Genomic DNA, 24,669 nt, shown 5'->3' on the forward strand with positions numbered 1-24,669 from the left:
AGGGAATTGGTTGTATACTTAGATGGCGTTTTAATTTTACTCGCCAAACTATAGAAGAGCATGAAATATTGGTTCGAGAGGTATTGAAAGCGCTTAGCCGACAACTCTCTCTTTGCCAAGCTCTGCAAATGCTGTTTTCATCAGACCTCCATTGACTATTTGCGGGTTACCGGATCTCGCCCGAGGAGCCCAAAAATGAATCCTGCTAAAATTGATGCAGTCCTCCAATGGCCTGCCCCCACCAACCGCATAAAGAACTCCAGTCGTTCCTTTGGTTTTGCTAATTTCTATCGTGGATTTTTTATACCCCAATTCTGCTGAACTGACTCTCCTCTCACAGACCTCTTACTGCACTTAAGCGGGTAAAGATCCACTGTCCGGCCAAGCCCGTGGGCCCCCACTTTTCTGAGTCTGAGGAATGTCAAACAGCCTTTCAACTATTAAAATCTGGCGTTTACCACCGAACCTATCCTAAAAGCACCCTGACCCGGATCTCCCGTTTGTGGTTCCGGCGTGGGATGCCTCGGACAAAGCACTTGGGGCAGCCCTGTTGCAGCAGAAAAAAATAAGAGATGGTAAGAGGCTGGTTCCGTGGTGCTTATTTGTCCTAAAAAATTTCTCTGGTGCCGAAGACTCAACTGGACTGTGGGGGACAAAGAGACTGGGCGGCCATCAAAGTAGCACTCTCCACTTAGCGCCACCACTGGCTGGAGGGCTAAGCACCCCCTTTCCAAGTTTGGTCGGATCATAAAAACCTGGCAGCTCTTTCCCACCCCCCCCTCCCCCAGGATGTCCGCAAAAACAACTTCGTTGGGCCGATTTCTTTTCTCGTTTCTCTTTTACAGTCCATTTTTTCCCTGGGAAAAACCAACAAACTGGCTGACGCGCTCTCGCGCCTACCCGAGGAGGAGGAGTGGAGCTGCCTTACGCGAGACATTCCACGCTGCCTGTTCTTTCCCCCTCCCAGTTGGGGTTGGCTGTCACCCGGTCTCAAACGTCCACTTCTCCCTCCACCCCCCCCATTCCCAGTCTCCGTCTCTCCTTTCCCTGCGGGGAACTGGAGGAGGCGGGGCTGCACGAAAGCCTCCAGCGGCCGAGAGGGGAGACTCCCACTGGCGCTTTGGGGAGAATGGAGTTTGGCGGAGGGGGGGAATGTTGGTACGTGCCTCCCCCCCTCCGTAGCAAGCACGGTTCTTGAAGCTTGCCGCGATGCCCGTTCGGCTGGACAGTTTGGCTTTTTTTGAAAACTCTGCATTTTAGCCCTCGCCCGGGCAGTTCTGGTGGCGCTGCACGTCTGCAAAGACATTGAGGCATACATTAAAGGCTGCCTTTCGGTGTGTGCAGAAGCTGCCAAAACCATCCCGGGAAAGCCCCATGGACTATTGAAACCTCTCCCGGTAGCCTCCCGCCCTTGGGAAGTCATCTCCATGGGATTTTATTACAGACTTGCCCTCGGAAAAGTCATGGCAACACGGTTTTATGGGTGGTGGTAGACTTATTCTCCTTAAGCAAGCCCATTTTATTCCATGTGCTTCCATCCCTCCTCCGCTCCCAAGTTGGCACGGCTGTTTATTCAACGCGTTTCCCGCGTCCATTCCCCCCCCGTTAAGGTGGTCTCCTCAACCCATGACCCCCCCAATTCATCTCAGAAGTTCTGGAAAGCGTTTTTGGGGTTGTTGGGAGCCGCAGCCCGGCCATCGCCGCCCTACCACGTTCAAAGTGACGGGTAGACGGAGAGAACGAACAGAACCCTAGGAGCGAAGTATTTACGCTTGTTACACCAACTACCACCAAGACAATTGGTGCGAAGCTATTCCGTTTATGGAGCACGCCTACAACAATGCGGTTCATAGTAGTACAAAGAAAACCCCCTTTGGAATTGTGTCTGAATTCGCTTCGCTTTCCGCCGTTGCCACAACTACCACGCAGCAGCTGGACCCCCCAGAATTTCCAACAAATGGATTTCATCCCTAGCCGAGGGATGGAAGTCGGTCCAGATTTCCGCACCACAACAAGCAAAGGACTCCCAAAACTGTAAGCGGATAAACACCGCTCCGATTTTCTCTCATCGCGTGTGGGCTCCTGGGTGTACTTTATCTACAAAAAAATCATCCAGAGACGTGCATAAATATTCCAAACTTGGCAAGAGATTTGTGGGACCTTTCCAGATTACTAAAGTGATTAATGATGTTACTGCCCTCGCTTTAGATTTGCCCAACTCTCTTAGTAACATCCATCCTGTCTTCCATTCCAGCTTGCCTCCAAGGAGGCTCCCGCTTCCGATGTCCTGGCACGACTCCGCCGGAGAGGCCCCTAATCGACTATTATTGATGGCCACAAGCACTACGTAAATTGACGCTATCCTGGACTCTCGCTTTAATCGCGAACCGCTTGCAATATTTTAGTTTCTTGGGTGGGATATTATTCCTCTGGGTATAATCAATGGGTTTATTCCGAAAATATTGAAGCCCCCACCCTTATTTCTGCTTTCCACCGTGCCTTTCCACACAAACCTGGGGGGAAGGGTCTTCTTTAGGGGAGGCAGGGTGTGAGGGATTCAATGGGGTTGATGGTGTAGTAACCTTGAGTGCATTCCACAGCCCGGGCGATGGGCCAGATGCATCGGCGGAGACTTTATCTTTGCGCGGGAGATGAAGCCTCTGTTCCCATGGGAAGCAGGAAGGGGGGATGGGGTGACTGGTATTATAACCTGTGCTTCTGGCGGGAAGTGTCATTCCTGCCACTGCGTGTACTTGAGCTTTCTAAGATGTCTTAATAAATGGACTTTTACTCCCAAAGCCTTTTATTTCTGCGTCTATGGAATTCCTTACAGATGCCAGGAATTGAGCCCAGGACCTCCTTCATGCCAAGAAGATGTCTTACCACTGAGCCACGCTCCCTGCCCAGTGGCAGCCTAAGGCCTGATTGTCAGGTCCATGCCTGTCAGTGCTTAGATGTCTTGCTGTGTGGGAATTGCAAATGTTTCCTGTAAATGCTTTCCTGTTTCCCTCCCCCCCCCCCCGCCCCGGCAATTCCCTGGCGCCAGCCCTCCTGCGGGAAGGTGCGAACGTTCCCAGGTTTCTTGAGGCTCTGTAGTGCAAATGTTATACACTTTGTGAAACACATTTGGTGGGGATCAAATGGGGGGGGGGAACTGAAGGATGTAATCGCTGGATCTAAGCGGGAGAGCTTAGATTCAGCTTTCTCTGTTACTCTTCACGTTGTAGAAATAAACTGCTTTAGGACTTTCCTACGGTCTCTGTTATTTCCACGTTTGAGAGTCTGACACTGAGGACACGGGCAACGGTTGCAGGCGGGGGAGCAACAGAGACACTGCTTTGCTGGGAGAGAAGCCAGCAGACTGAGGAAGGCAGGAGCCAGGGACAGGCTTCCGAGCCAGAGACACCAAGAACTGGGCTAGAGCTCAGCAACTACCCAGGCAAAGACCCAAATCTAAGCCAGGAACCTTTCTAGCCAGTGCGGAGGGTGTCAGTCGGCAACAGGGCAGAAGGAAGATCAATGGGAGAGGACAATGTCCCCTCCCCTTGATCTTCCTTCTGCCCTGTTGCCGACCGACACCCTCCGCACTCGCTCTGCTCAGTGGGGGCTTATCTCAAGATGCCGCCGGCTCAGGCCGAGAGGTTCCAGCCAGCGTTCCAATTTGGAACTGCTGAAAAATGCCCTGGTTTGCTGTGTGGTTTCCGGGCTGTATGGCCGTGTTCTAGCAGCATTCTCTCCTGACGTTTCGCCTGCATCTGGGGCTGGCATCTTCAGAGGATCTGAATGCCCTGGTTGGCCAAGCCTCAGAAATCATCAGCGCCAGGGAGTCTCAGCCTGCACCATAGAGGGGAGAGGGGGACAGAAGCAAACAAGACCCTGACCTACTTGAAAAGTTACAGCGAGCCCTTCCTCACAAAGGTTCTGGGAGTGGATGCTGTGTTGCAGTCAAAAATGAAAACCAACTGCGCCTCCCTAGTCTCCAGGTTGGAGGACGGTGCATCTGATCCCCTACAGATGTTATGGACTACAGTCATAACATCTGGAGGGCCGTGAGTTTGACACCTATGCCCTGCAGCCGTGGTGGCGAACCTTTGGCACTCCAGACGTTATGGACTACAATTCCCATCAGCCCCTGCCAGCATGGACAATTGGCCATGCTGACAGGGGCTGATGGGAATTGTAGTCCATAACATCTGGAGTGCCAAAGGTTCGCCACCACTGCCCTACAGGAAGGGGACAGAGAAAGAGAGAGAGAGAGAGAGAGAGAGAGAGAGAGAGAGAGAGAGAGAGAGAGAGAGAGAGAGAGAGAGAGAGAGTGTCTTCCAGATCCTAATACAGCAGTCAGTGCTGTATCGGGGCTAAACTTTGCCATAGGCCAAGAAGCCAGGGAAAAGAGTCTTCTCTTATTTATGCGAATAGCCAGCTGTGTGATAGTCAAGGGATTTGGATGGCTAGGTTGATTCCGAGCAGGTGTCGGGTGTGGGTGTGCGTGCCAAGTGGGTTTCAACAACTTTGCTGGGAAGTCCCCAATCAATTTCACCTCTGACCTCACCCAAGCAAGACATTATGCTTGGCACTTTACACCGCTGCGTACAATGTGTGTGTGTGTGTGTGTGTGTGTGTGTGTGTGTGTGTGTGTGCGTGCGTGTGTGTGAAGTGCTGTCAAGTCACTTTTGACTCATGGTGACCCTATGAATCAGTGTCCTCCTAAGTATCTTACTACTAATAGTCTCGCTCCGGTCTTGCAAACTGTGCAATATGGGATTGGTCAAACCCTGTCTCACTGAATTATTTTAAGGATTATATTTTAAGGATTATACCAGGCGTTTGGAGGCTGGAGAGCAATCTCGTCCTAAGGACGAGTGTGCAACTTTGTGGCGCCATTTTTCTGCCCTCTGTAACCTGTTGTTTTGATTGTGCATTATTAGCAATGTCAGAGACAATAATGCATGATCAAAACAACAGGTTATACAGGACAGAAAAATAGGGGTGCAACGTTACTCACTGCTCCTTAGGACGAGATTGCTCTCCAAGATCCAAAGGCCTGGTCACACCACTTGACTCCCCTTCTACCGTCTCTTAAAAACAATCCAAGTGAACCGCAGGGAGAGCAGAGGATTAGCTAGGCTAAACAAAGAAGACTTTAAAAGCATCACTTCAAATGCCCCATTAGCAGCACAGATGGCCTCAGAAGGGAATTGTTGCTCTGAGGAGATAGGAAAAAGCCCAGCACCATAAAATAGGAAGGTCCTTCAATCAACAGGTGGGAGAAGGGATTATTCAGGAGAGGCCTGAAGCCACCTGGACACACACAGGCGATTCAAGGAAATCAGATCCAAGTATGTGAATCTTACTCCTTTACATTTACCCGATCTCCCCGATTTAATTAGATTACACTACTTGTTGGACAACCCTGATCCTTCTCTCTGTATGATAGTGGCAGACTTTCTCCTGGAAATTACCAAACGCCAGTAGATTTCCTTTGACCTGTATTGCATACGCTTTTTAATCTGTTTTAATCTGTTTTTTATTACTGTTGCACTGTTGTCTATGCCAATAAAGGCTTGCTTCTTAAAAATAAACGACACACATAGGCGGATTCCCCACAGCCAGCTCTTGCCCCGCTCCAGCGTGGGAAAGCGAGAAGCACCAGTGGGGCAAGAGGGGGTACATCAGGACAAAAAGTCTTGCCCTAGCGTTCCTCCTCTCTTGTGGCACGGCAGGGAGCAAGTGTGTAGGGGTAAAAAAATCTTGCTTCCGCTCCTGGTGTGTGGCAAGGAGCAAGTGTGTCAGGACAAGAAATCCTGCCCCGATGTGCTTCAGCTCCCAGTGTGCACCTGGAGACCCATCTGTAATTGGGCACACACACAGACCTGTGTCAGGTTGTCATATTGGTGTCAGGTACATTTTAAAAGCACTTATCCGGCTCTCTCTCTCTCTCTCTCTCTCTCTCTCTCTCTCTCTCTCTCTCTCTCACACACACACACACACACACACCCCTGCAAATACCTGTACAAATCTAAACCATAACACAGACCTTGATGAGAAGATCCCTGCCCTGGAGAAGATAATGGGTTCTAACTAAGGACTTTAGATTCCCTAAAGAGGTCTGCAACTTTTTCAGATGTGGTTGGAGGAGGAGGAGGAGGGAGGGAGGGAGGAGGGAGGGAGGGAGGGAGGAGGAGGGGAGGAGAGAGGAGGGAGGGAGGGAGGAGGAGGAGGGAGGAGGAGGGAGGAGGAGGAGGGAGGAGGAGGAGGAGAAAGAAAGAAGAAGAAGAAGAAGAAGAAGAAGAAGAAGAAGAAGAAGAAGAAGAAGAAGAAGAAGAAGAAGAGTTTGGATTCATATCCCCCCCTTTCTCTCCTGCAGGAGACTCAAAGGGGCTTAGAATCTCCTTGCCCTTCCCCCCTCACAACAAACACCCTGTGAGGTAGGTGGGGCTGAGAGAGCTCCGAGAAGCTGTGACTAGCCCAAGGTCACCCAGCTGGCGTGTGTGGGAGTGCACAGGCTAATCTGAATTCCTCAGATAAGCCTCCACAGCTCAGGCGGCAGAGCTGGGAATCAAACCCGGTTCCTCCAGATTAGATACACGAGCTCTTAACCTCCTACGCCACTGCTGCTCCTACAGAAAGGGAGTTAGCGGGGTTTCAGGGGCCAGCCAGACAAGCAGGAGTCCAGTGCACCTACACTGCAGGGCGGTGGGAACCACCTCCCAAAGCACACCTCGGAAGCTTGCTCCAAATGACAGGACCTGAAGAAGGGGCCTGAAGCCACGCTGACGCACACAGGCTGACTAGCTCTTGCCCCGCATCAACATGAAAAGTGGCGCCAGGCAAATAACTCCCTGACAAATAACTAGACAGGTAGGGTCCAAAGTTGAGAGAACTATTATTGGTGCAGTGGGAGGTGGGAAGAACCTGGTTCAAATCTTGCCTCAGCCATGAACCCACCAGATGACTGTAGCAGGTTTCTGTCTCTCAGGCCTATATTCTCAAATGTGGTGAGGGTAATCCCGACCCACTTTATCAAGTTTCAAGGATCAATGATGATGATGAAGAAGAAGAAGAAGAAGAAGAAGAAGAAGAAGAAGAAGAAGAAGAAGAAGAAGAAGAAGAAGAAGAAAGAGAAAGAGAGAGAGAAAGAGAGAAAGAAAGAGAAGAAAGAAGGGCAGCGGCCCGGCAGACGGACAGCGTGCGACAACGATTGACGGCACGACTTTATTTACGGTCAATGACCAAATATAAGGATCAATGAGACTCGCACTCAAAGCTCACCAGAGACATACCAACAATCAGGCTGAGCCTTCGGCCTGAAAGAGAGGTCTACAAAATGCAAAAACGTCACGATCCTGATCTAAATTGATTTTGCACTTCAGTGGCAACCCAGACAGAGACCTAGCCCATAAAATCATAGTTTGATTCGCCACCATCATATCCTACCAATACAGTACTACCCATTCCAAAGTACCTATTCCACATCCTACTCAAAAAATAATGTTAAACTCTTTTTAAACTGTATTGTCGAAGGCTTTCTTTTTCAATTGCCTTTCTCAGGTGCGGGTCTTGAGGAAGCGAACACTAGCAACGGAAGGCCAACTCTCGCTACTACCATAACGCAGTCCCCCATCTTGCAAATTCTTCATTGCTTATTTTGTATCTCTACAATTCATCATTCGCAATTTGCAACCAACTTATTAATAGCACCCTTTGTGGTTGCAACTCTAGATGCGTAACTACTTAAATGGGAAATGGTAAGTTAAAAGTCACCCAACCGCTCCGTCTTCAAGTTGTAAAGAGCGCCTAAATAAACACATGAAGGAAGTTTGCCTGCTTTTCCAGCAAACACAAACACCAATACACCCAATTAATTAAAAATGTGATTACTAGAATCAACAGCGAGATCTCTGCTCTCTTAAAGACTGTTCTTGCACCTGTGACAATTTACAAAAGATATCAACCGTTTTGATAGCTTGTGTTTCACAAAGAGCTTTGAAATCTACAATGGAAGGACACCATTGATGGTAAATTAATTTTATTGTGATTGTGGCATCCTCTTCTAACCAACTTTTGCTTAAAAAATTACCAGAATGCCCAAGAAAAACTAATCTTTTTAAGTGGCGCAGAAGTTACACAGGATGGATTCACTTTCCAATATTTTGTTTTCAGCTGAGGTTCCCTGAAGTTTCCGACACGCTAAATCAGTGGTGGCGAACCTATGGCACGGGTGCCAGAGGTGGCACTCAGAACCCTCTCTGTGGGCATGCGCACCCAGAGTTCATCATGTGGGGGGGGGGCAGACAATCACCCCCACACACTCACATCTAGGCTGGCCTGGCACAATCCTTTACCTGGGAGTAAGCTCAGTTGCTGGCAATGGGGCTTGCTTTAGAGTAAACCCTACTAGGGTCATGATTCACCCATTCGAAGCGTTGCATGGTTGCTTCACCAAGCTTACTCCTGAGTAACGTGCACCTCGGAGCCAACCGGTTTTTCTAAACTAAAACCTCAGTATTCAGGTTAAATTGCCGTGTTGGCACTTTGTGATAAATAAGCGGGTTTTGGGTTGCAATTTGGGCACTCGGTTTCAAAAAGGTTCGCCATCACTGTGCTAAATCCAGGGTGGTGTGGTTACTGGAAGCACGATGCACCTTCAACGGAGGAGGATGAGTTTTCACAAATGACAGCGAAGACTTGTATCCATAAAACAGAAACTGTGTCTAATCATGAGAACCAGATGGTGAAGTAAGAATACAGTTTTTGCTAAGTCAGTGAAGGGAAAAAAACGTTCAAGGTTAGACTTTTGCTATCTAGAGTACCAGATGATAAATAATTAAGATGTCAGAGAACTGGGAAACAGCTCTAAAAAATTTGAGCAACCCTGTTTAATTTCAGTGGTGTCCACATTTAAAGATCTTGGTTTAAATTCTCATTGGTTTCCCCTCCCCACCCCCACCCTCCTGGCAACCATGGGTACGTAACTGAACTCAGGACAATTGCATATCCTCTATGAAAATAAGAGGAGAAACTTAGTAGTTACGACGACGGACGACTTGAATGCAACCTAACTTGTTCTTCCTTAGAGAACTGAGAGCTCAACCACACGGAGTAGTTTCTTCCATTAAATGACTTATATCTCTTTTGCAAATGCTGCTTCCAGGACTGCTTTATTGAGAATAGGTGCAAGGAGGGGAGGGGGAAAGGAAGACTGCAACCATTTATTCCGCCAGGGTCAATTTCTTGTGGGGAAAGGCCACCCCGGAATGCTTTTATCCCTCCTTCGAGGAGGTGGGGCGACGTGGGGGAGAATTCTGCATTCCAGTTTTGCAGGGCAAACTGAGAAAGCAAAGTCACAGTAGCAGCAACAGGGACTTTGAGACAAGCAGAGTGGATTCTTCTACGTCCGTGGTGACGAACCTTTGGCACTCCAGATGTTATGGACTACAATTCCCATCAACCCCTACCTGCATGGCCAATTGGCCTTTGTCGAGCCATAGAAGAAGGGATACACAAAAGCTGACCAACAATTTTATCACAGATCCCTTTGGAAAGGAAAACCCTCTCGAGGTTTTCACTGACCTTTCATTTGCAGCCCTGTCTGTTTTGAGTTATAAAATTCCAAGTGCGACAAGAATTGAAATAAATTCACACCATTACTTATGTCAGAGAATAAGAGTTTGCTGGTAATATGAACCACAAAATATATGAACTTCAGGGGAGGTTTCCCTGTATTGCAAATACAAGGTATAACCCCAAAACCCCACGCGAGTAATTGAAGGAAGGAACTGCAAGGCATTCCGGACAGTAAGAAACAAACCAGCGGTCACAACCACAGACTTGTCCGATAAACGAATCGGTACTTTGAAAACAAGAGCCTTATTTATTGATTACAAGCACAGGAAAGTTGATGACTTTTTATTATCAGAACTGGATACAATAAAACAGGCAAACCATTATATCCCTCACAGTGGCAACGTCATTCTCGCACGCACTCTACTCCACCTCTGGGCGGGAAGTCACGTTCACACAAATTCCTCAGACAGGGAGAAACAGGCTACCTACCCCTGCTCCCAGCTGCAGAAACCGTTAACAAGTAAGATAAGAGACAGGCTGGGACAAGCTGGAATCAGAGCAAACAATTCCCAAGGCTGCCCTCTAAGAGTGATCCCGAAATAAATATGGCAGAGCCCTGACTAACCTACCCCAGGGCCATGACACCAACCACAGCCCCCTCACTTGACCACTCCTCCTTGATGGCTCCAAAACACTGGTGCTGATCTCTACATGGGGCCAGGTGGTTGTCCAGAATCACAACTGATCTCCAGTCTATAGGAATCAGTTCCCCTGGAGCAGGGGTCTGCAACCTGCGGCTCTCCAGATGTTCATGGACTGCAATTCCCATCAGCCCCTGCCAGCACGGCCAATTGGGGCTCATGGGAATTGTAGTCCATGAACATCTGGAGAGCCGCAGGCTGCAGACCCCTGTGAGAGAAATTGGCAGCTTTGGAAGACAAACTTGATGATGGGTCCCCAGCCTTTTTGAACCGGTGAGGACATCTGGCGTTCTGACATGTCACAAAATGACTGCCACGGCAACTTCAGCAACTCAAAGCCAATCCCTGTGCTGTGCTGGCAGCTACTGTCAAAGCAACATTTTAAAAACATCTGCATAGCCAATTAGCATGCCAGTATAGGAGTTAAGAGTGGAAGATCCTAGTCTGGTGGACTGGATTTGTTTCCTCGCTCCTCCACATGAAGCCTGCTGGGTGACCTTGGGCCAGTTCCAGTTCTCTCAGAACTCTCTCAGACCCGCTTCCTTCATAAGGAGTCTGGTGTGGGGAGGGAAAGGGAAGGAGCTGCTTTGAGTCCCCTTAAAGGTAGAAAAAAGAGGGCTTAAAAACCGCAACCCTTCTTCAAAAGCCCTATATGACCCCCCCCCTCTAAAAATATTTGCAGGTGCAAGAAAAGGTGTTGACAGGCACTGTGGTGCCCTCGGACATCCCAGTGCGGACCTCTGCTTTATGGGATCAAAACCCTGCTGAGCTACCTCCCCAAACACACACACCCCCGGCACCCTCCTTGGAAATCTCCAGGAATTTCCTAACCCAGAGTTGGCAACGCTACACTTAGCCTATAACTACGGAGAAAAACAATTAACAGGGATTTGCCAAGGAGATTCAGTCGAATGGAAAAAGGCCAAGCTCCAGCTGAGCTCATCAGTTCCGAACAAAAATATGCATTTGAAGACAATCGCAGCCAGTCCTTAATTTCCCAGAGTCTTTTCTGCCAAACCATTGCCAGGTCACTGAAAGATGTTATACCTGTGAACACAGGAGAACTAGACATGCCCAATGGCAGGTTCACATGACAGTCCCTTCTCAGCTTCTCCCACTGCTGACCCAAAGTTATTGTTTTATAATTGCCTTTTCTTTGGGAACAAAAGACACACCATCCTACTTCTGCAGGTATTTCCATCTTCCCGCATGCTGGCATTGCACGTTCAAGACGCTCACCTACAAAAACGGACGCATGCAGCTTTGGCTATGCAGAAATCCAAATCAGTGAGTTGCGTGTTGCAAAAAAGCCTGCAACCCAAATTCAGGGAGAGGGTAGTTCTCCTCTTACAAGCCGTCTGTTCGCACTGGAAAAGAGGGTATGCCACACTCCCTTGACCAAAATGCATCACAGCATTAGGGGAGAAAAACTGGTGGAGTCAACTATCTCCGGCTCATTCCGCACATGCAGAATAATGCACTTTCAAACTGCTTTCAGTGCTCTTTGAAGCTGTGCGGAATAGCAAAATCCACTTGCAAACCGTTGTGAAAGTGGTTTGAAAACGCATTATTTTGCCTGTGCGGAAGGGGCCTCCCTTTCTCTCCTTTTGGCCGGGTCCAACATTCTCTTTCAAAACTACCTCTGCACAGAACTTCACTGAACTGCCCGTTTGGCAAATAAATGGAAAAGACGACGACGATGGGTATTAGGTACCGTTTCATGCTAAAATATATAGCAGGAGTCTATCCATCCCGACTGAAAAATCCATTGCAAACCATGCCCAGAGTCTTATTACCAAAAAGCCAGTGTTAGAAAGAAAACCAGCATTTCCTACCAGCTGATTTTGGCGTGAACTTGTCCCTGTTTGCCGCACAAACGGCCAGCAGCCTGTATCCCAGGTCCAGGTCGAAGCCCTGCTGCGCTGCCACGCGGCTGACAACCTGAAAAGGGGGGAAAAGAAGGCAAGTCGTTTATTTATTTATTTATTAAACTTATAGGCCGCCTCATCCCCGAAGGGCTCGAGGCGGCTCACAACATGGCTGTTCTAACGAGCAGCAAATCAACAACGTAAAAACTTAAATCCCTTAAAACCTATGCAGCAATAAATTAAAACAGCAGAAGTATATTAAGACAAAATTGTTTAAACAGGCGCCCGAACCAAGGCCAAGGAAGGGAGGAAATAGGTAGGGCCCGCGATGTTATCAGTGGATCAGGCCCAACCAGAATAAAAAAGATGGAGACAGGCAGCCTCAGATTCGGTGGGGGGCAGTAGGACCACGGCCGGCCCCTCCAAAAGCCCGGTGGAATAGCTCCGTCTTACAGGCCCTGCGGAACTCACCAAGGTCCCGCAGGGCTCGGGCTCGGAAAGCTGGAGGTAGACCATTCCACCAGGTAGGGGCCAGAGCCGTAAAGGCTCTGGCCCAGGTCGAGGCCAGCCGTATCATCGCAGGGCCAGGGGTCACCAGCAGTTCTGCCGCCGCCGAACGCAGCGGCCTATGTGGGACATAAGGGGTGATGCGGTCCCGTAGGTATGAGGGCCCCATGCCGCGTAAGGCCTTAAAGGTCAATACCAGCACCTTGAAAATGCAGAATTATGTTGCAAACCACACTGGGACGAATGCTTTCCCCAACGTGCCTGCAACGGCCCTCGCTAGGTAAATCACGTTCATTTATTAATTTTTAAATCTTTCTATATTCCTCTATCTCTCAAGTCAGTCCTGATCCACTTCTATAAGGAGGCGCTGGATTTGGAGATTGCGCAATGGGGTACGGTGGGCGGCGACGCCCCTCAACACTGGCGGGGTGGTACCGGAGAGCAGGTGAAACTGAGATTCGCTTGATCAAGGCACAGAGCTAACACTGCCGGGCCAACCCCAGGAGATGCTCCCCACCCACACCGACCAGATGGAGTAGCACCCCAGCAAAACCCCGTTCCCTCGCGAGGAGCAAACTGGGGCCCGAAGAGTCACAGTAAGCACAGGGCAGACGGCTGGGACTTTGCCTGTCCTGTGGGGGCGAGAGCCATATTGCTGCTATGTTCATTTATTTATTTGATTCAATTTTTACTCTGCCCATTCTTGTCTCCACCAGGGTCAGGTTCAGGGTGGCTAACATCAGAAACACAGACATCCATGGAATAGAGCAGGGGTAGGGAACCTGCGGCTCTCCAGATGTTCAGGAACTACAATTCCCATCAGCCTCTGTCAGCATGGCCAATTGGCCATGCTGGCAGGGGCTGATGGGAATTGTAGTTCCTGAACATCTGGAGAGCCGCAGGTTCCCTACCCCTGGAATAGAGTATTAAAACTCAAACCAAAACCATTGAAACCTCGACGTAATAAACAAAAGAAATGTCCCTATCATGTGAATGAGTGGTCAGACCGTTTAAAGGTTGAAGGTCAACATAAATGCCCTGAACTCAATCTGGAGCCAGGGCAGCTGTGGAACACTGGCTTTTAATGCGCTCTCCTAGAGCCTCCTGTGAGAACCTGTGCCGCCACACTCCGAACCAATTGCAATTTCTAGAAGATTCAAGGGTCGCCCTGTGCAGCAGGAACCCAGTAGTCTAGTCCGGGGGTGACTAAGATAGGATGGAACAGATAGGGCAGTGATGGCGAACCTTTTCGAGACCGAGTGCCCAAATTGCAACCCAAAACCCGTTTATTTATTGCAAAGTGCCAACACGGCAATTTAACCTGAATACTGAGGTTTTAGTTTTAAAAAAACGGTTGGCTCCGAGGCACGCATTACTCAGGAGTAAGCTTAATGAAGCAACCGCACAACGCTTCAAATGGGTGAATCACGATCCTAGGAGGGTTTATTCAGAAGCAAGCCCCATTGCCAGCAGCCGAGCTTACTCCTAGATAAAGGATCATACCCAGGCCAGCCTAGATGTGTGTGTGTGTGTGGGTGTGTGTGTGTGTGATTTTCCACCACCCTCCCACATGATGAACTCTGTGCGTGAGTGCCCACAGAGAGGGCTCTGAGTGCCACCTCTGGCACCCGTGCCATAGGTTCGCCACCATTGAGATAGGGCATCAGTTGTCTGGTCTGGTGAAGATGGTAAAATGCCTTCCTGGCAGTCTCTGGGACCTGGGCCTCCAATGAAAGGTAGGCATGTAGGACCACAAACAAACTCCTGACAGGGGAGCTGGTATAAGAAGAGCCCCGTCCAGAGCTGGGAGACAAAGCCACTGATCCGGGCCTCCCCGACCCGGCCACAGAACCTCAATTTTCGATAGATTCAATTTCGTCTGACTTGGTTCAATCGCCTTACTGCAGCCTCCAGACGCCTGGCTAACGTATCCGGAACGATACCCAGCCGGTTATCAATCATCAGGTATAGCTGGGTGTCGTCCACATATTGGTAACACCCAGCGCAAAATTCCAAACCAGCTGGGCGAGGGGGTGCATACAGGTATTAGCATTGGCCCTGCATAAGCAGGCAAGCAGGGAGGGAAGATAGAAGGGTGTGGCCCGACCTTGTCAGATTTCAGAAGCCAAGAAGCTCTGCAGAGGAAGGCAGTGGCAAACCACCTCAGCTTAATCGTTTGCCTTGAAATCCCCTTGTCGGGATCTCCTGAATTGTCTGTGACTGGATAGCATTTTATACACACACACAGGCAAGCAAGTACGTTTTGAGGTGGGGCTTTGCTTTTGGTGACTGGAGTCGCAGAAACGATTGAGAGACAGGCTGTGTCCCCCTGATGAGGCATACCCAGTTCTTTTAATGTTATAGCCATCCTGTTTTGTAGTGTCACTTCCTGAAACCTGAAATCTGGCTCCCTCCCCTCCCTCGGTTTGCCTAAGGTGCATGAACTATGTTGGTACACCTTTGCCGAGTCAAAGGCGTTCTAACCGATGTAGGAGGGCAGCAGAAGCTAAGCCAGTGATGGCGAACCTTTTAGAAACCGAGTGTCAGGGACAGAGCAAGGGGAAACTGCGTCCGGGGCACGCATGCCCCCCGCGCCCTTGCCATGCCCAAGTCTGCCCCCCGCCCTGCACTGGAATGCCCCAAAACACCCCCGTCACACCCCTGGAATGTCCTCACCATGCCCCTACAAGGGCACGCGCCCAGTGCGTTATGTACCCCTCGCCCCCTTGACACTATGCCACTGCCGAGTGCCCAAACTGGGGCGATGGTGCGCGTGCCCACAAAAAGGCCTCTGAGTGCCACCTCTGGCACACGTACCAAAGGTTCGCCACCACTGAGCTAGGCTGTGATGAAGAAATGGACGTGCTGCTCCTTTTATGTGGTTTCTACCAAGATGCTCTGGAAGGTGGCTGGATCTCCTGATAACCCTTTTAACTGATCCAATTTCGTCTGCAGTGCATCCAGTTTTCCACTTTCCGGGCAACAACTGCAGACTTTGTCATGCCCTGAAACAGTTTATTGTCTCCCCCCACCTGCCCACTTCAAGTTTTGGGTTACATAGAACTTCAAGTTTTGACTGGTTCTAGCAGACGTTATAATAATAATTGTCATCAAGTCTCAACTAACATGGCAACCCCTTATAGGGTTTTCAAGGCAGAGGTTCACCACCTCTGGACTGGAGAGGTCCTGGTTCAGTGATGGAACATCTGCCCGGCACACAGAAGGTCCCAGTTCAGTCCCCAGCAACCCCAGTTAAAAGGTTCAGGTGGTAGCTGATGGGAAAGACCCTGGGACCCTGGAGAGCAGCTGCCTGTCTGAGTAGGCAGTACTGGCCTCGGGGGACTAATGGTCTGATTCAGGGTAAAGCAGCTTCATGGGACTCCACGGGACTTCATTGCAGAGCAACCTGGTCTTCCTTGTTGGTCTCCCACCCAAGCACTAACCAGGGCCTGCTTAGCTTTCAAGCTCTGGCAAGCTCAGACTAGTCTGGGCAGTTCAGGCTGCTAGCAAAAGGAATTCCCTTTTCTCCATCCAATTTGACCTCGAACCAACCGTTGGGAATGCTACAGGGCCACGGAGGCCACCAGCGGTTGCTTGCTTGCTTGCTTGCTTGTCGAAGGCTTTCACGGCCGGATTCAACTGGTTGTGGTGGGTTTTCCGGGCTGTGTGGCCGTGGTCTGGTGGATCTTGTTCCTAACGTTTTGCCTGCATCTGTGGACACAGTGTGTAACAGACTTCCCTCTGTGATACACCTCTGATGATGCCAGCCACAGATGCAGGCGAAACGTTAGGAGCAAGACCCACCAGACCACGGCCACACAGCCCGGAAAACCCACCAGAAGCAGCTTGCTTGTTTGTTTGCCTCATTTATATCCAGGGGCATTTCTGCCTAAAATGGCGTCCGCCCGGGACAATCGCATCAGTCAGGTGGAGTTTGGGTGGGTCGGAGCCAACAGTATAAAACTGGAGCCAGACAGCCCAAAGGTTCAGTTCGATCCTGGGCTCAGCTTGGCCTGAGCTTTAAACTGAAGGCTTGAAGCATCAAACAGACCCGCCCCGCTTTGAACATCCTGTGGAGTTTGGGGCGGGGCGAGCCCGCGCTGGTCGGCTCAGCATTCAAAGTTGAGTTTGGGTGGGGGTGCAGTTGAGAGGGATGGCAGCTCGACACCGTACTCCCATGTGACCCGCCCAAGTGGCGCTGAGATCTCCAGCCCCCCCCCAGCCCCCATTATGCTACTTATATCCTTCCCTCTTCTGCCAAAGCAAGGTTCAAGCTTAAGCCAAAAATAATTCTCTTGTGATATTAGAATTCACTCGGCTACCTTTTCTCCCCCCTAGATTCTGGAAGTGCTGTTGGTTTTCAGACTGCGGCAGCATCACGCCCGCCATCCGCCGCTCCCTGTATTGCTCACGTAGTGATTCTTTATTGTTAATTAGGAAAAGTGGGTACTGGAGGGCAGTTAGGATTAATAAGATCCACCACAACTGTGCTGACTGCAGAGTTGGAACATTTCATTACCATTTATAGGTTATCACATATCTTTCTTTCCAATGCTGTTTGGTAACGTTGCTCCTTTTTGTTTTCGGTGAGCTGTTGCTGGACACACAGATAATTGCATGCTAATGGGGCGCCGTCTTTAATTCATCAAAGAGGCTTTTGTACTGAAGCAAAGGTGACAAAACCCCATTTATTTATTGAATTGTAAGCTCTTTGAGGTAGCTCATAACAGGAAAACAAGACTCAGTGTTAAAGGGTTGGAAAATAACCGCTTGGAAATAATCACTTTGCCCGCAGCTTTGGTCTTTGCCGTGATGTTAGTGCAACTCAAAAATGATACGTTCATGTAGTAAATACTGCAGGGGCACCCATTGTGGTGCCCGTGGCACCATGGTGCCCGCTGATACCTTTTCTGTAGCCCGCCAAGTGTCCCTAGGAAGTGGGTGGAGCCAGGTAGTGCTTTTGTCCAGTAAGGTACCTCCTGCTGCTGCTGCTTCAATAATGTTTTTATTAATTTTCTCAGATACAATTCACAAACAGAAGAAGAAATATAGAAAATGAAAAAGGTATATAGGCTGTGTCAAAGTGGGCCTTGAATGTCCATGCTGATATAGCCTCATCTACAGTGGCTTCTCATCTAGTGTCTTCATTATTGGGACTCTTCCAGATTGTATCCGAACCCACACATCCAGAAGGCCACACGCCAGACCTGATCTTTGTGCTGGGCATGGATGTTGGTCTGCACTCTGTGGTCTATGGTCAGACCACTATGCCCCAAATACCCATCTCCAGCTCCTCCTTGCTTGGATGGCAGATTCATGCTCATGGAGACTCATGGGTCTGATTGGGTTCCAGGATGCTCTGCAGGACCTGATACCCTCCAGGGACTCGTTGGAGGAGCTGATAGATGACTGGCACCACCATCTCTCTGAAGCCATTGACGACATCGACATTGAGATGTTTTTTAACACATCTGATCTGGTTTTGCACGAAGCCATGTAGAAGCTCCAGGGACTGTCCTTTCAAAACTCTGTGGGATCTTGACATGGGGGGATTGAAGGAGCCCCTCTTCCCTGTGCTGTGATCCCAAACAGAACTGGGAACCCACAGAGATTCAAGCAAACGGACCCCCACAGGGGTCATGCAGTAGGCTTCATGTGGAGGATTGGGGAACTGAACCAGGTTATCCAGATTAGAGTCCATTGCTCCTAATAGCTACATCATGCTGACTCTCTGGGAAAGCTACCCTCCAAATTATTTCCCCCCTCCAGTGTTTCAGGAAGACTGCTCAATTCAGCCCTCCTACGTTACATTCTAGCTCCTGGAAAAAATCTACCTAAGAATACTTTTCAAAAGCTGAGATGATCGAATGGGAGGCAGGTATCTGCGAACTCTCTCCTTTTCATTTTCACAGCACCGCTCCTCCAAAGGAATTAGGGAACCCGCAGGCATTTCGTTATAAAGACGCAGAGATGGCTGGCATAACAGAAGCTCAGACACAAGGGCTGTCGCAGTTAAATGTTTGAAATAGTCACGGCGACTCATTGAGGGCTGAGGGAAGGCTGCCAATGAGGCCCAGCCGACCTTCAACTTGTTCCACCAGTAAGCGTTTCTTGCAGCTCGATAGTTTCTATCAGCCCAAGTTGCTCTTTGCCAAGTTGAAGGATGTCACAGTGTTCTAAAATGAAGCAAGAAAGCTGAGGAGGTCACCTCAGGTGGTAGATCTGAGAGGTAGGCAGGACCGTGCTAGCCTGATTTCATGAGATCTCAGGAGCTAAGCAGGAGTACTTGGATGGGAGGCCACCAATGAAGTCCAGGGATGCTGTGCAGAGGTGGGCAATGGCAAGGCCCCTCTGAATGTCTCTTGCCTTGAAAACCCCACAGTCTGGGGGCCATAATCAGTCAGGTGGAACTTGATGTCACAGGAATTACTGCCTTGACCTGGATGGCCCAGGCTCTCCTGATCTTGTCAAATCATGGAAGGTAAGCAGGGTCTGTTCTGGTTGGAATGGAAGTCCAAGGTAGCAGAGGCAGGCAACGGCAAACCACCTATGTTCATCTGCCCTGACTTGGATGGGTTAGGCTAGCCCAGTGGTCTGCATCCTGCGGCTCTCCAGATGTTCATGGACTACATTTCCCATCAGCCCCTGCCACCACAGCCAACGGGGGACTGGGTTATCAGGAGTTCTAGCCATACGAGGAATACGAAGGTCATGCTGTGGAGGCAGGCAATGGCAAAACAAATGTGACTTGCCTTGGAAACTCTGATAAAAATAAAGGATGGCTGCCCCAAAGAGCAATAAAGGCATACTTGAACGCTGGAGCAGAAACAGCTGGGACATTTCTCTCCAGCAACGGCACTGGAAGAGAGCTCTGGTTCTCCCTTCATTTCATGGAGGAGAATTTCCTGGGTGGGTTGGGTTGTGGCCCAGGGACATAATTTGCATTCTTCAATTCAGGCATTAATTTACTTAGTCTTTAGCCTACGCTATTTCAGGCAAAGTAGCCAGTTGCCCCTGCCAAAACGCAATTGTAGATTGACACGTAACTTGGCTAATGGGGTGCCAGCCCTTGCCAGTGGGCTTCAAGAGGTGATTCCAAGCATTCCTAGGAATGCTTTCAGGAATACCTCACTTAGAAAATTCACAATGACAGATGGGCGTACCCAGGGGCGTAATGCCCATTGGGCAAGGTGGGCAGCTGCCCAGGGCATCACCTTCTGGGGGGCATCAAAATGCAGGGTTCATTATTGGACCCGCAAAAGGGTAGCCCCCATCTTCTTAGTAAAGAATGGGGGATAGGGCACCCCCTTTTAGGGTCCATGACTTTGGACCCCCTAAACCAAACTGCACCAAACTTGGGGGGTCCCATCAGGACAGTTTCCAGATGATACCCTGAAATTTTGGTGCTGATACATCCAAAAATGCGCCCCCTGCAGGAACATCCCAGAAATTTGCCCAAGAATCTTTGTTTTGCATTGAATTTTCTGTATTGCTGTCAATGGGGGTTGCAGGCTGGGGGGGGCACATTTCTGAAGGCACAGTCTCAAAGCTTTCAGGGTTTCATCAGGAGACTGCCCTGATGATACCCTCCAGGTTTGGTGCAGTTTGGTTCAGGGGGGCCAAAGTTATGGACCTTCAAAACTGTAGCCCCCATCACCTATTAGCTCCCATTGGAAACAATGGGGGATGGGGCACCCCCTTTGGGAGTCCATAACTTTGGACTCCTTGAACCAAACCTCACCAATCTTGAGGAGTAGCATAAGGACAGTCTCTTGATGATACGCTGAAATTTTGGCGCTGATATGTCTAAAAATGCACCCCCTGCAGGCACGAATGTTCTGGTGCAAAAAAAAAATTGGTCATGGTGGAGTGGCCGCACATGGGGTGGGGGTGGGGGGCAATCCAACTCAGGTTTTGCCCAGGGCTACAGTTTGCCTCGTTATGCCCCTGGGCAATAACCACCTATTGCCCCTGGGCAATAACCACTGGGGACTCCAGTGTTAGATGCATGGCTGGAGCGAGGGGGAGCTGCACCCAGGCATGCAAGCACCTTGTGCGCCGGTCCTGCCCCGCACCTGGTGCATCATGCCCCCCCTGGTGCTACACCAGTGGTGAAGTGGTTAAGAGCAGGTACATTCTAATCTGGAGGAACCAGGTTTGATTCCTCGCTTTGCCGCCTGAGCTGTGGAGGCTTATCTGGGGAATTCAGATTAGCCTGGGCACTCCCACACGCCAGCTGGGTGACCTTGGGCTAGTCACAGCTTCTCGGAGCTCTCTCAGCCCCACCTACCTCACAGGGTGTTTGTTGTGAGGGGGGAAGGGCAAGGAGATTGTAAGCCCCTTTGAGTCTCCTGCAGGAGAGAAAGGGGGATATAAATCCAAACTCCTCCTCCTCCTCCTCCTCTCCTTCTCCTTCTCCTTCTCCTTCTCCTTCTTCTTCTTCTTCTTCTTCTTCTTCTCCTCCTCCTTCTCAGACTCTCTCTCCATACACGTAGTTATAGAAAGGACCACCTGACCTCTCTGCGTGAGCTTCATGTTTGGACTTTGAGACATTCTGGATTATCCTGAAATCTGCACTCTTTCCTTTCTATTCAACCGTAAATGGTTCCCAAGTATACCCTGCTTATGTGCAAAGATAACTTTGGCACCATCTCTTTTAGCATCACATACGCGTTGCACAAAAATAAAGACAAGATCCCCTCTTGCTATTTTGACCTTACTTAACTGCGCTACCCAACACCGTATTACTCACGTTATTACATTTTTAAATTGCAGAGGAACAAAGGTGAGGACGCCTCACTAAATGTAACAGCAGAACGTTTTTGCATGACAATGTTCCTCCCAGTCTCATGCAAATGATCCCCTGCATCTTTTGAGATGTCCCCCATCCAGGGCCTTTGAAGAAACCCTTTTTCAATTAGGAAGCAAGTATTGCACATTGAACTCATGGAAACAAAACCACCAAGGCCTGACCTATAATTGCAGCAACGTCCCGTCAGAGGCATCGAAGCAAAATAGGAGGGCGAATTTAACAACTAAAACCAGGCATGCGGTTGTGATTGATTTCCATTTGCGCAGCAAACCGGAGAACCTTCTCACTTCCACTTAAAACCACCCAGGAGTTAAAATCTGGAAACTATTTCCACCCCCAGTTGCAACACAAAGAACAACAACATGGCTGCCCCAGACAATAAGTAATCTTTTCACAGCAGTTACAGCCCGGCATTCAATGCACAAATGAGCTGTGCTGAGTCTCACCTACAGGCAATACTACCCATTTATGCTAGTTTTGCCACAGAATCCTGCAGGACCCTCACTACCCAGATCAGCTCCCCCTTGTTTTTGGCATAAGAAGGTATGAGTTTGTCCAACATCCCAATCGCTAGGTTTTCTGCGTATCTTTGGTTTATGAAGTCATCAGCCCTCCGTTTCCTCCAGTACAATCCTATAACTAGGGGTGTCCAACTCTGGCGCCCCAGATGTTTATGGACTACGATTCCCATCAGCCCCTGCCAGCATGGCCAATTGCTGGCAGGGACTGATGGGAATCGTAGTCCATAAACATCTGGGGCGCCAGAGTTGGACACCCCTGCTATAACTCAACTGCGTTTTTGGCGCCTTGACTTGGATGGCCCAGGAAAGCCCAGACTTCTAAGATCTATTGACAGTATTTCACACACACATTTCTAGCTTGAGACCTCCTCTGAACAATGCTTTCACAATAGCCCTGAACACACATTACTGTGAACACAAACACAACCTGCACATGCACGCATATGTGGGTTTGCAAGGAACTGCCAACATGCATTTGCTTTACAAATGAAACTGTTGGCTGTCCCCTTCAAACGCGCATGCGCACGTGGGTCAGTGTGGAGTTTCAATCACATGCTGAACTGCGCATGCATGGAATGTAACAGAAGGAAGGCTCAACACTGGCATGAAGATAAAACGAGTGTGGAACATAAGCCGATTGTAAGTACATTCAGTGTAACCTGCAAACAGGGCGAATGTGGGAGTGAATACTGTACGTGTTTGTCCTGCGACTGTCCAGTCATGCATTGTCAAAGCCACGCCAAAATCAACTGTACAGGGCCGGTTATGCGTGGCCATGATCTGATAGTTTTTGCTCATAACATTTCACCTGTATCTATGGCTGGTATCTTCAAAGGAATGTCAAAGTAAGATGTATGTACATCTTACCCAGTGGTGGGATCCAAAAATTTTAGTAACAGGTTCCCATCCCATGGTGGTGGGATTCAAACTGAGGCGTAGCGCCAATGGGGCTGGGCAAGGCACGACGGGGGCATGGCCAGGTATTCTGGGCGGGCATTCTCAAGGGCTGTGGGTAAGGACGCGAAGCCGGCTATACCGGTCCTGACGGAAACGATGCACGAGGCTTAGGCTGCCACGCATGCCGGGTGCACCTCCTGCTGTAGGACTGCTTCAAGTTCTGGCGCCGCTACTGCTGAGAGGAGGCGTCACTAAGGCAAAAATCACGTGGCAAAGTCACCAATTAGTCACCCCCTCTCGGCACACACAAATAATTAGTAACCTACTCTCGGGAACCTGTGAGAACCTGCTGGATCCCACCATGACATGCCTCTGAAGATGTGAGCCATAGATGCGGTCCAAACGTTAGGAGCAAAAACTACCAGACCACGGCCACATAGCCGGGAAAACCAACAACCTCCACTTTCCAGTAAGTTCAGAAGGTCCCCCTTTCATGAAGGAATCCACAAAGCAGCTGGTTTCTATATCAGCCTGGCCACAAGTGCCCCTCCCTCTCCTCCTAGGGTGGGTGGGCCATGACCAGATGCCAGGTCCCTATCCTCTCCACCTTGACCAGATGGCGGTCTCCTTCCTTTCTCCCTCTCCCTAACCTTCCCCCTAAGGTGGGTGGTCCATGACCAGCTGCCGGGGCCCCTCCCATTCCCTTCCCAGTAATGGTGTGAAATCTTCATATGGGCTCTGGATGCTTCTTATGTTACTAGAGCCATGAAGGGAAGGGATCAAGAGCAGTCGCTCCCACTCTACTTTGGTAATATCACAAACAGTCCACGGTGTACCACATCTAGAGTCAACTCACAAGAGGATGCCCCACTTGCTGCTTTCCTAGGTCGTTTCCCCACTTACCTGCTGCCAAGCGCTGGCCATTTCCCCAAGCAGGTAGCTGGGGTCCCCGGCCCCCCACTACAGGGCGGCGACAGCAACGCCGCCTCGACACTGCTGCTGTCGCTACCAGCTGGCTACACTCCTGGCCTCTGAAACGGGCGCTTTGATGACTCCACGCAGAGGGTCGCGGGGAAGCCTGGGAGCGCCGCTTGAGAAAAAAATGATTTACTGGGAGTAAGGCAGCAACACTCACCCAGGTAAGGGGAAACTAATTCTAGATCGTGTAAACCCTTTGGAACACCCTGAGATGGTAGGGAGGACTCTGCAGTCGAAAGAGGGTGACACCTGTAAGGCAGGGAGATGCCACCTGTGGTCTAGGGAGAACCCTTCAGCAAAAGGAAGTGATTAATGCATCTTTCTCCTATGCCAAGACATCAGTAAAAGATTCTTTGGATGCTTTCTCTGTGCTCACTCTGTCTGAACAGCAACAGAGGTTGTCTCTTCATTGTACATTCTGAGCATCGGCTCCTCTGCTGAACGTTCCAAAATACAAAAGAAATAAGCGCTTCTTTTGATGTCCGTGCCGGAGAAGACGCGGTCCAATTTATCCCCACGAAAGTGGGAGTGAGCCAGTGACCAGAGTCAGCACTGCTGGTGATCCAAGCCTCTTTCAGTTCAGAGTACAGCCCTTATTAAAAATTATCTGGCAACCACGATGCTCTCTTTCTAACCCTGGTAGTCCGGATAAACAGAGAAAAACCGTCGGAAGCTGAAAAGGCAGGCTGAGCGGAGGCATGTGATTAGGAAACTGAGCGTGACGGCAGGACCAGTGATGTTGAGGAGAGGTTTGCAGGGCAAAGAAGAGGAGAGGGGGCAGAAAAGACAAGGAGAATCAAAGCTGGGATTCGTGAGCA

The 24,669-nt window shown here is 49.8% G+C and overlaps 1 protein-coding gene across 1 annotated transcript in view; it reads right to left on the bottom strand.

The window, feature by feature from the left end:
* The window catches only part of ZMIZ1 (zinc finger MIZ-type containing 1), a 218,241-nt gene that overhangs the window by 180,365 nt on the left and 13,207 nt on the right, over window positions 1-24,669 (bottom strand). Inside the window, exon 3 of the mRNA XM_048505840.1 lies at window positions 12,104-12,209. Coding sequence (XP_048361797.1) covers window positions 12,104-12,209 — 106 coding nt within the window. The remainder of the gene's footprint in view (window positions 1-12,103; window positions 12,210-24,669) is intronic.

This window comes from Sphaerodactylus townsendi, linkage group LG08 (genome assembly GCF_021028975.2).
Source record: "Sphaerodactylus townsendi isolate TG3544 linkage group LG08, MPM_Stown_v2.3, whole genome shotgun sequence".
NCBI lineage: Eukaryota > Metazoa > Chordata > Lepidosauria > Squamata > Sphaerodactylidae > Sphaerodactylus > Sphaerodactylus townsendi.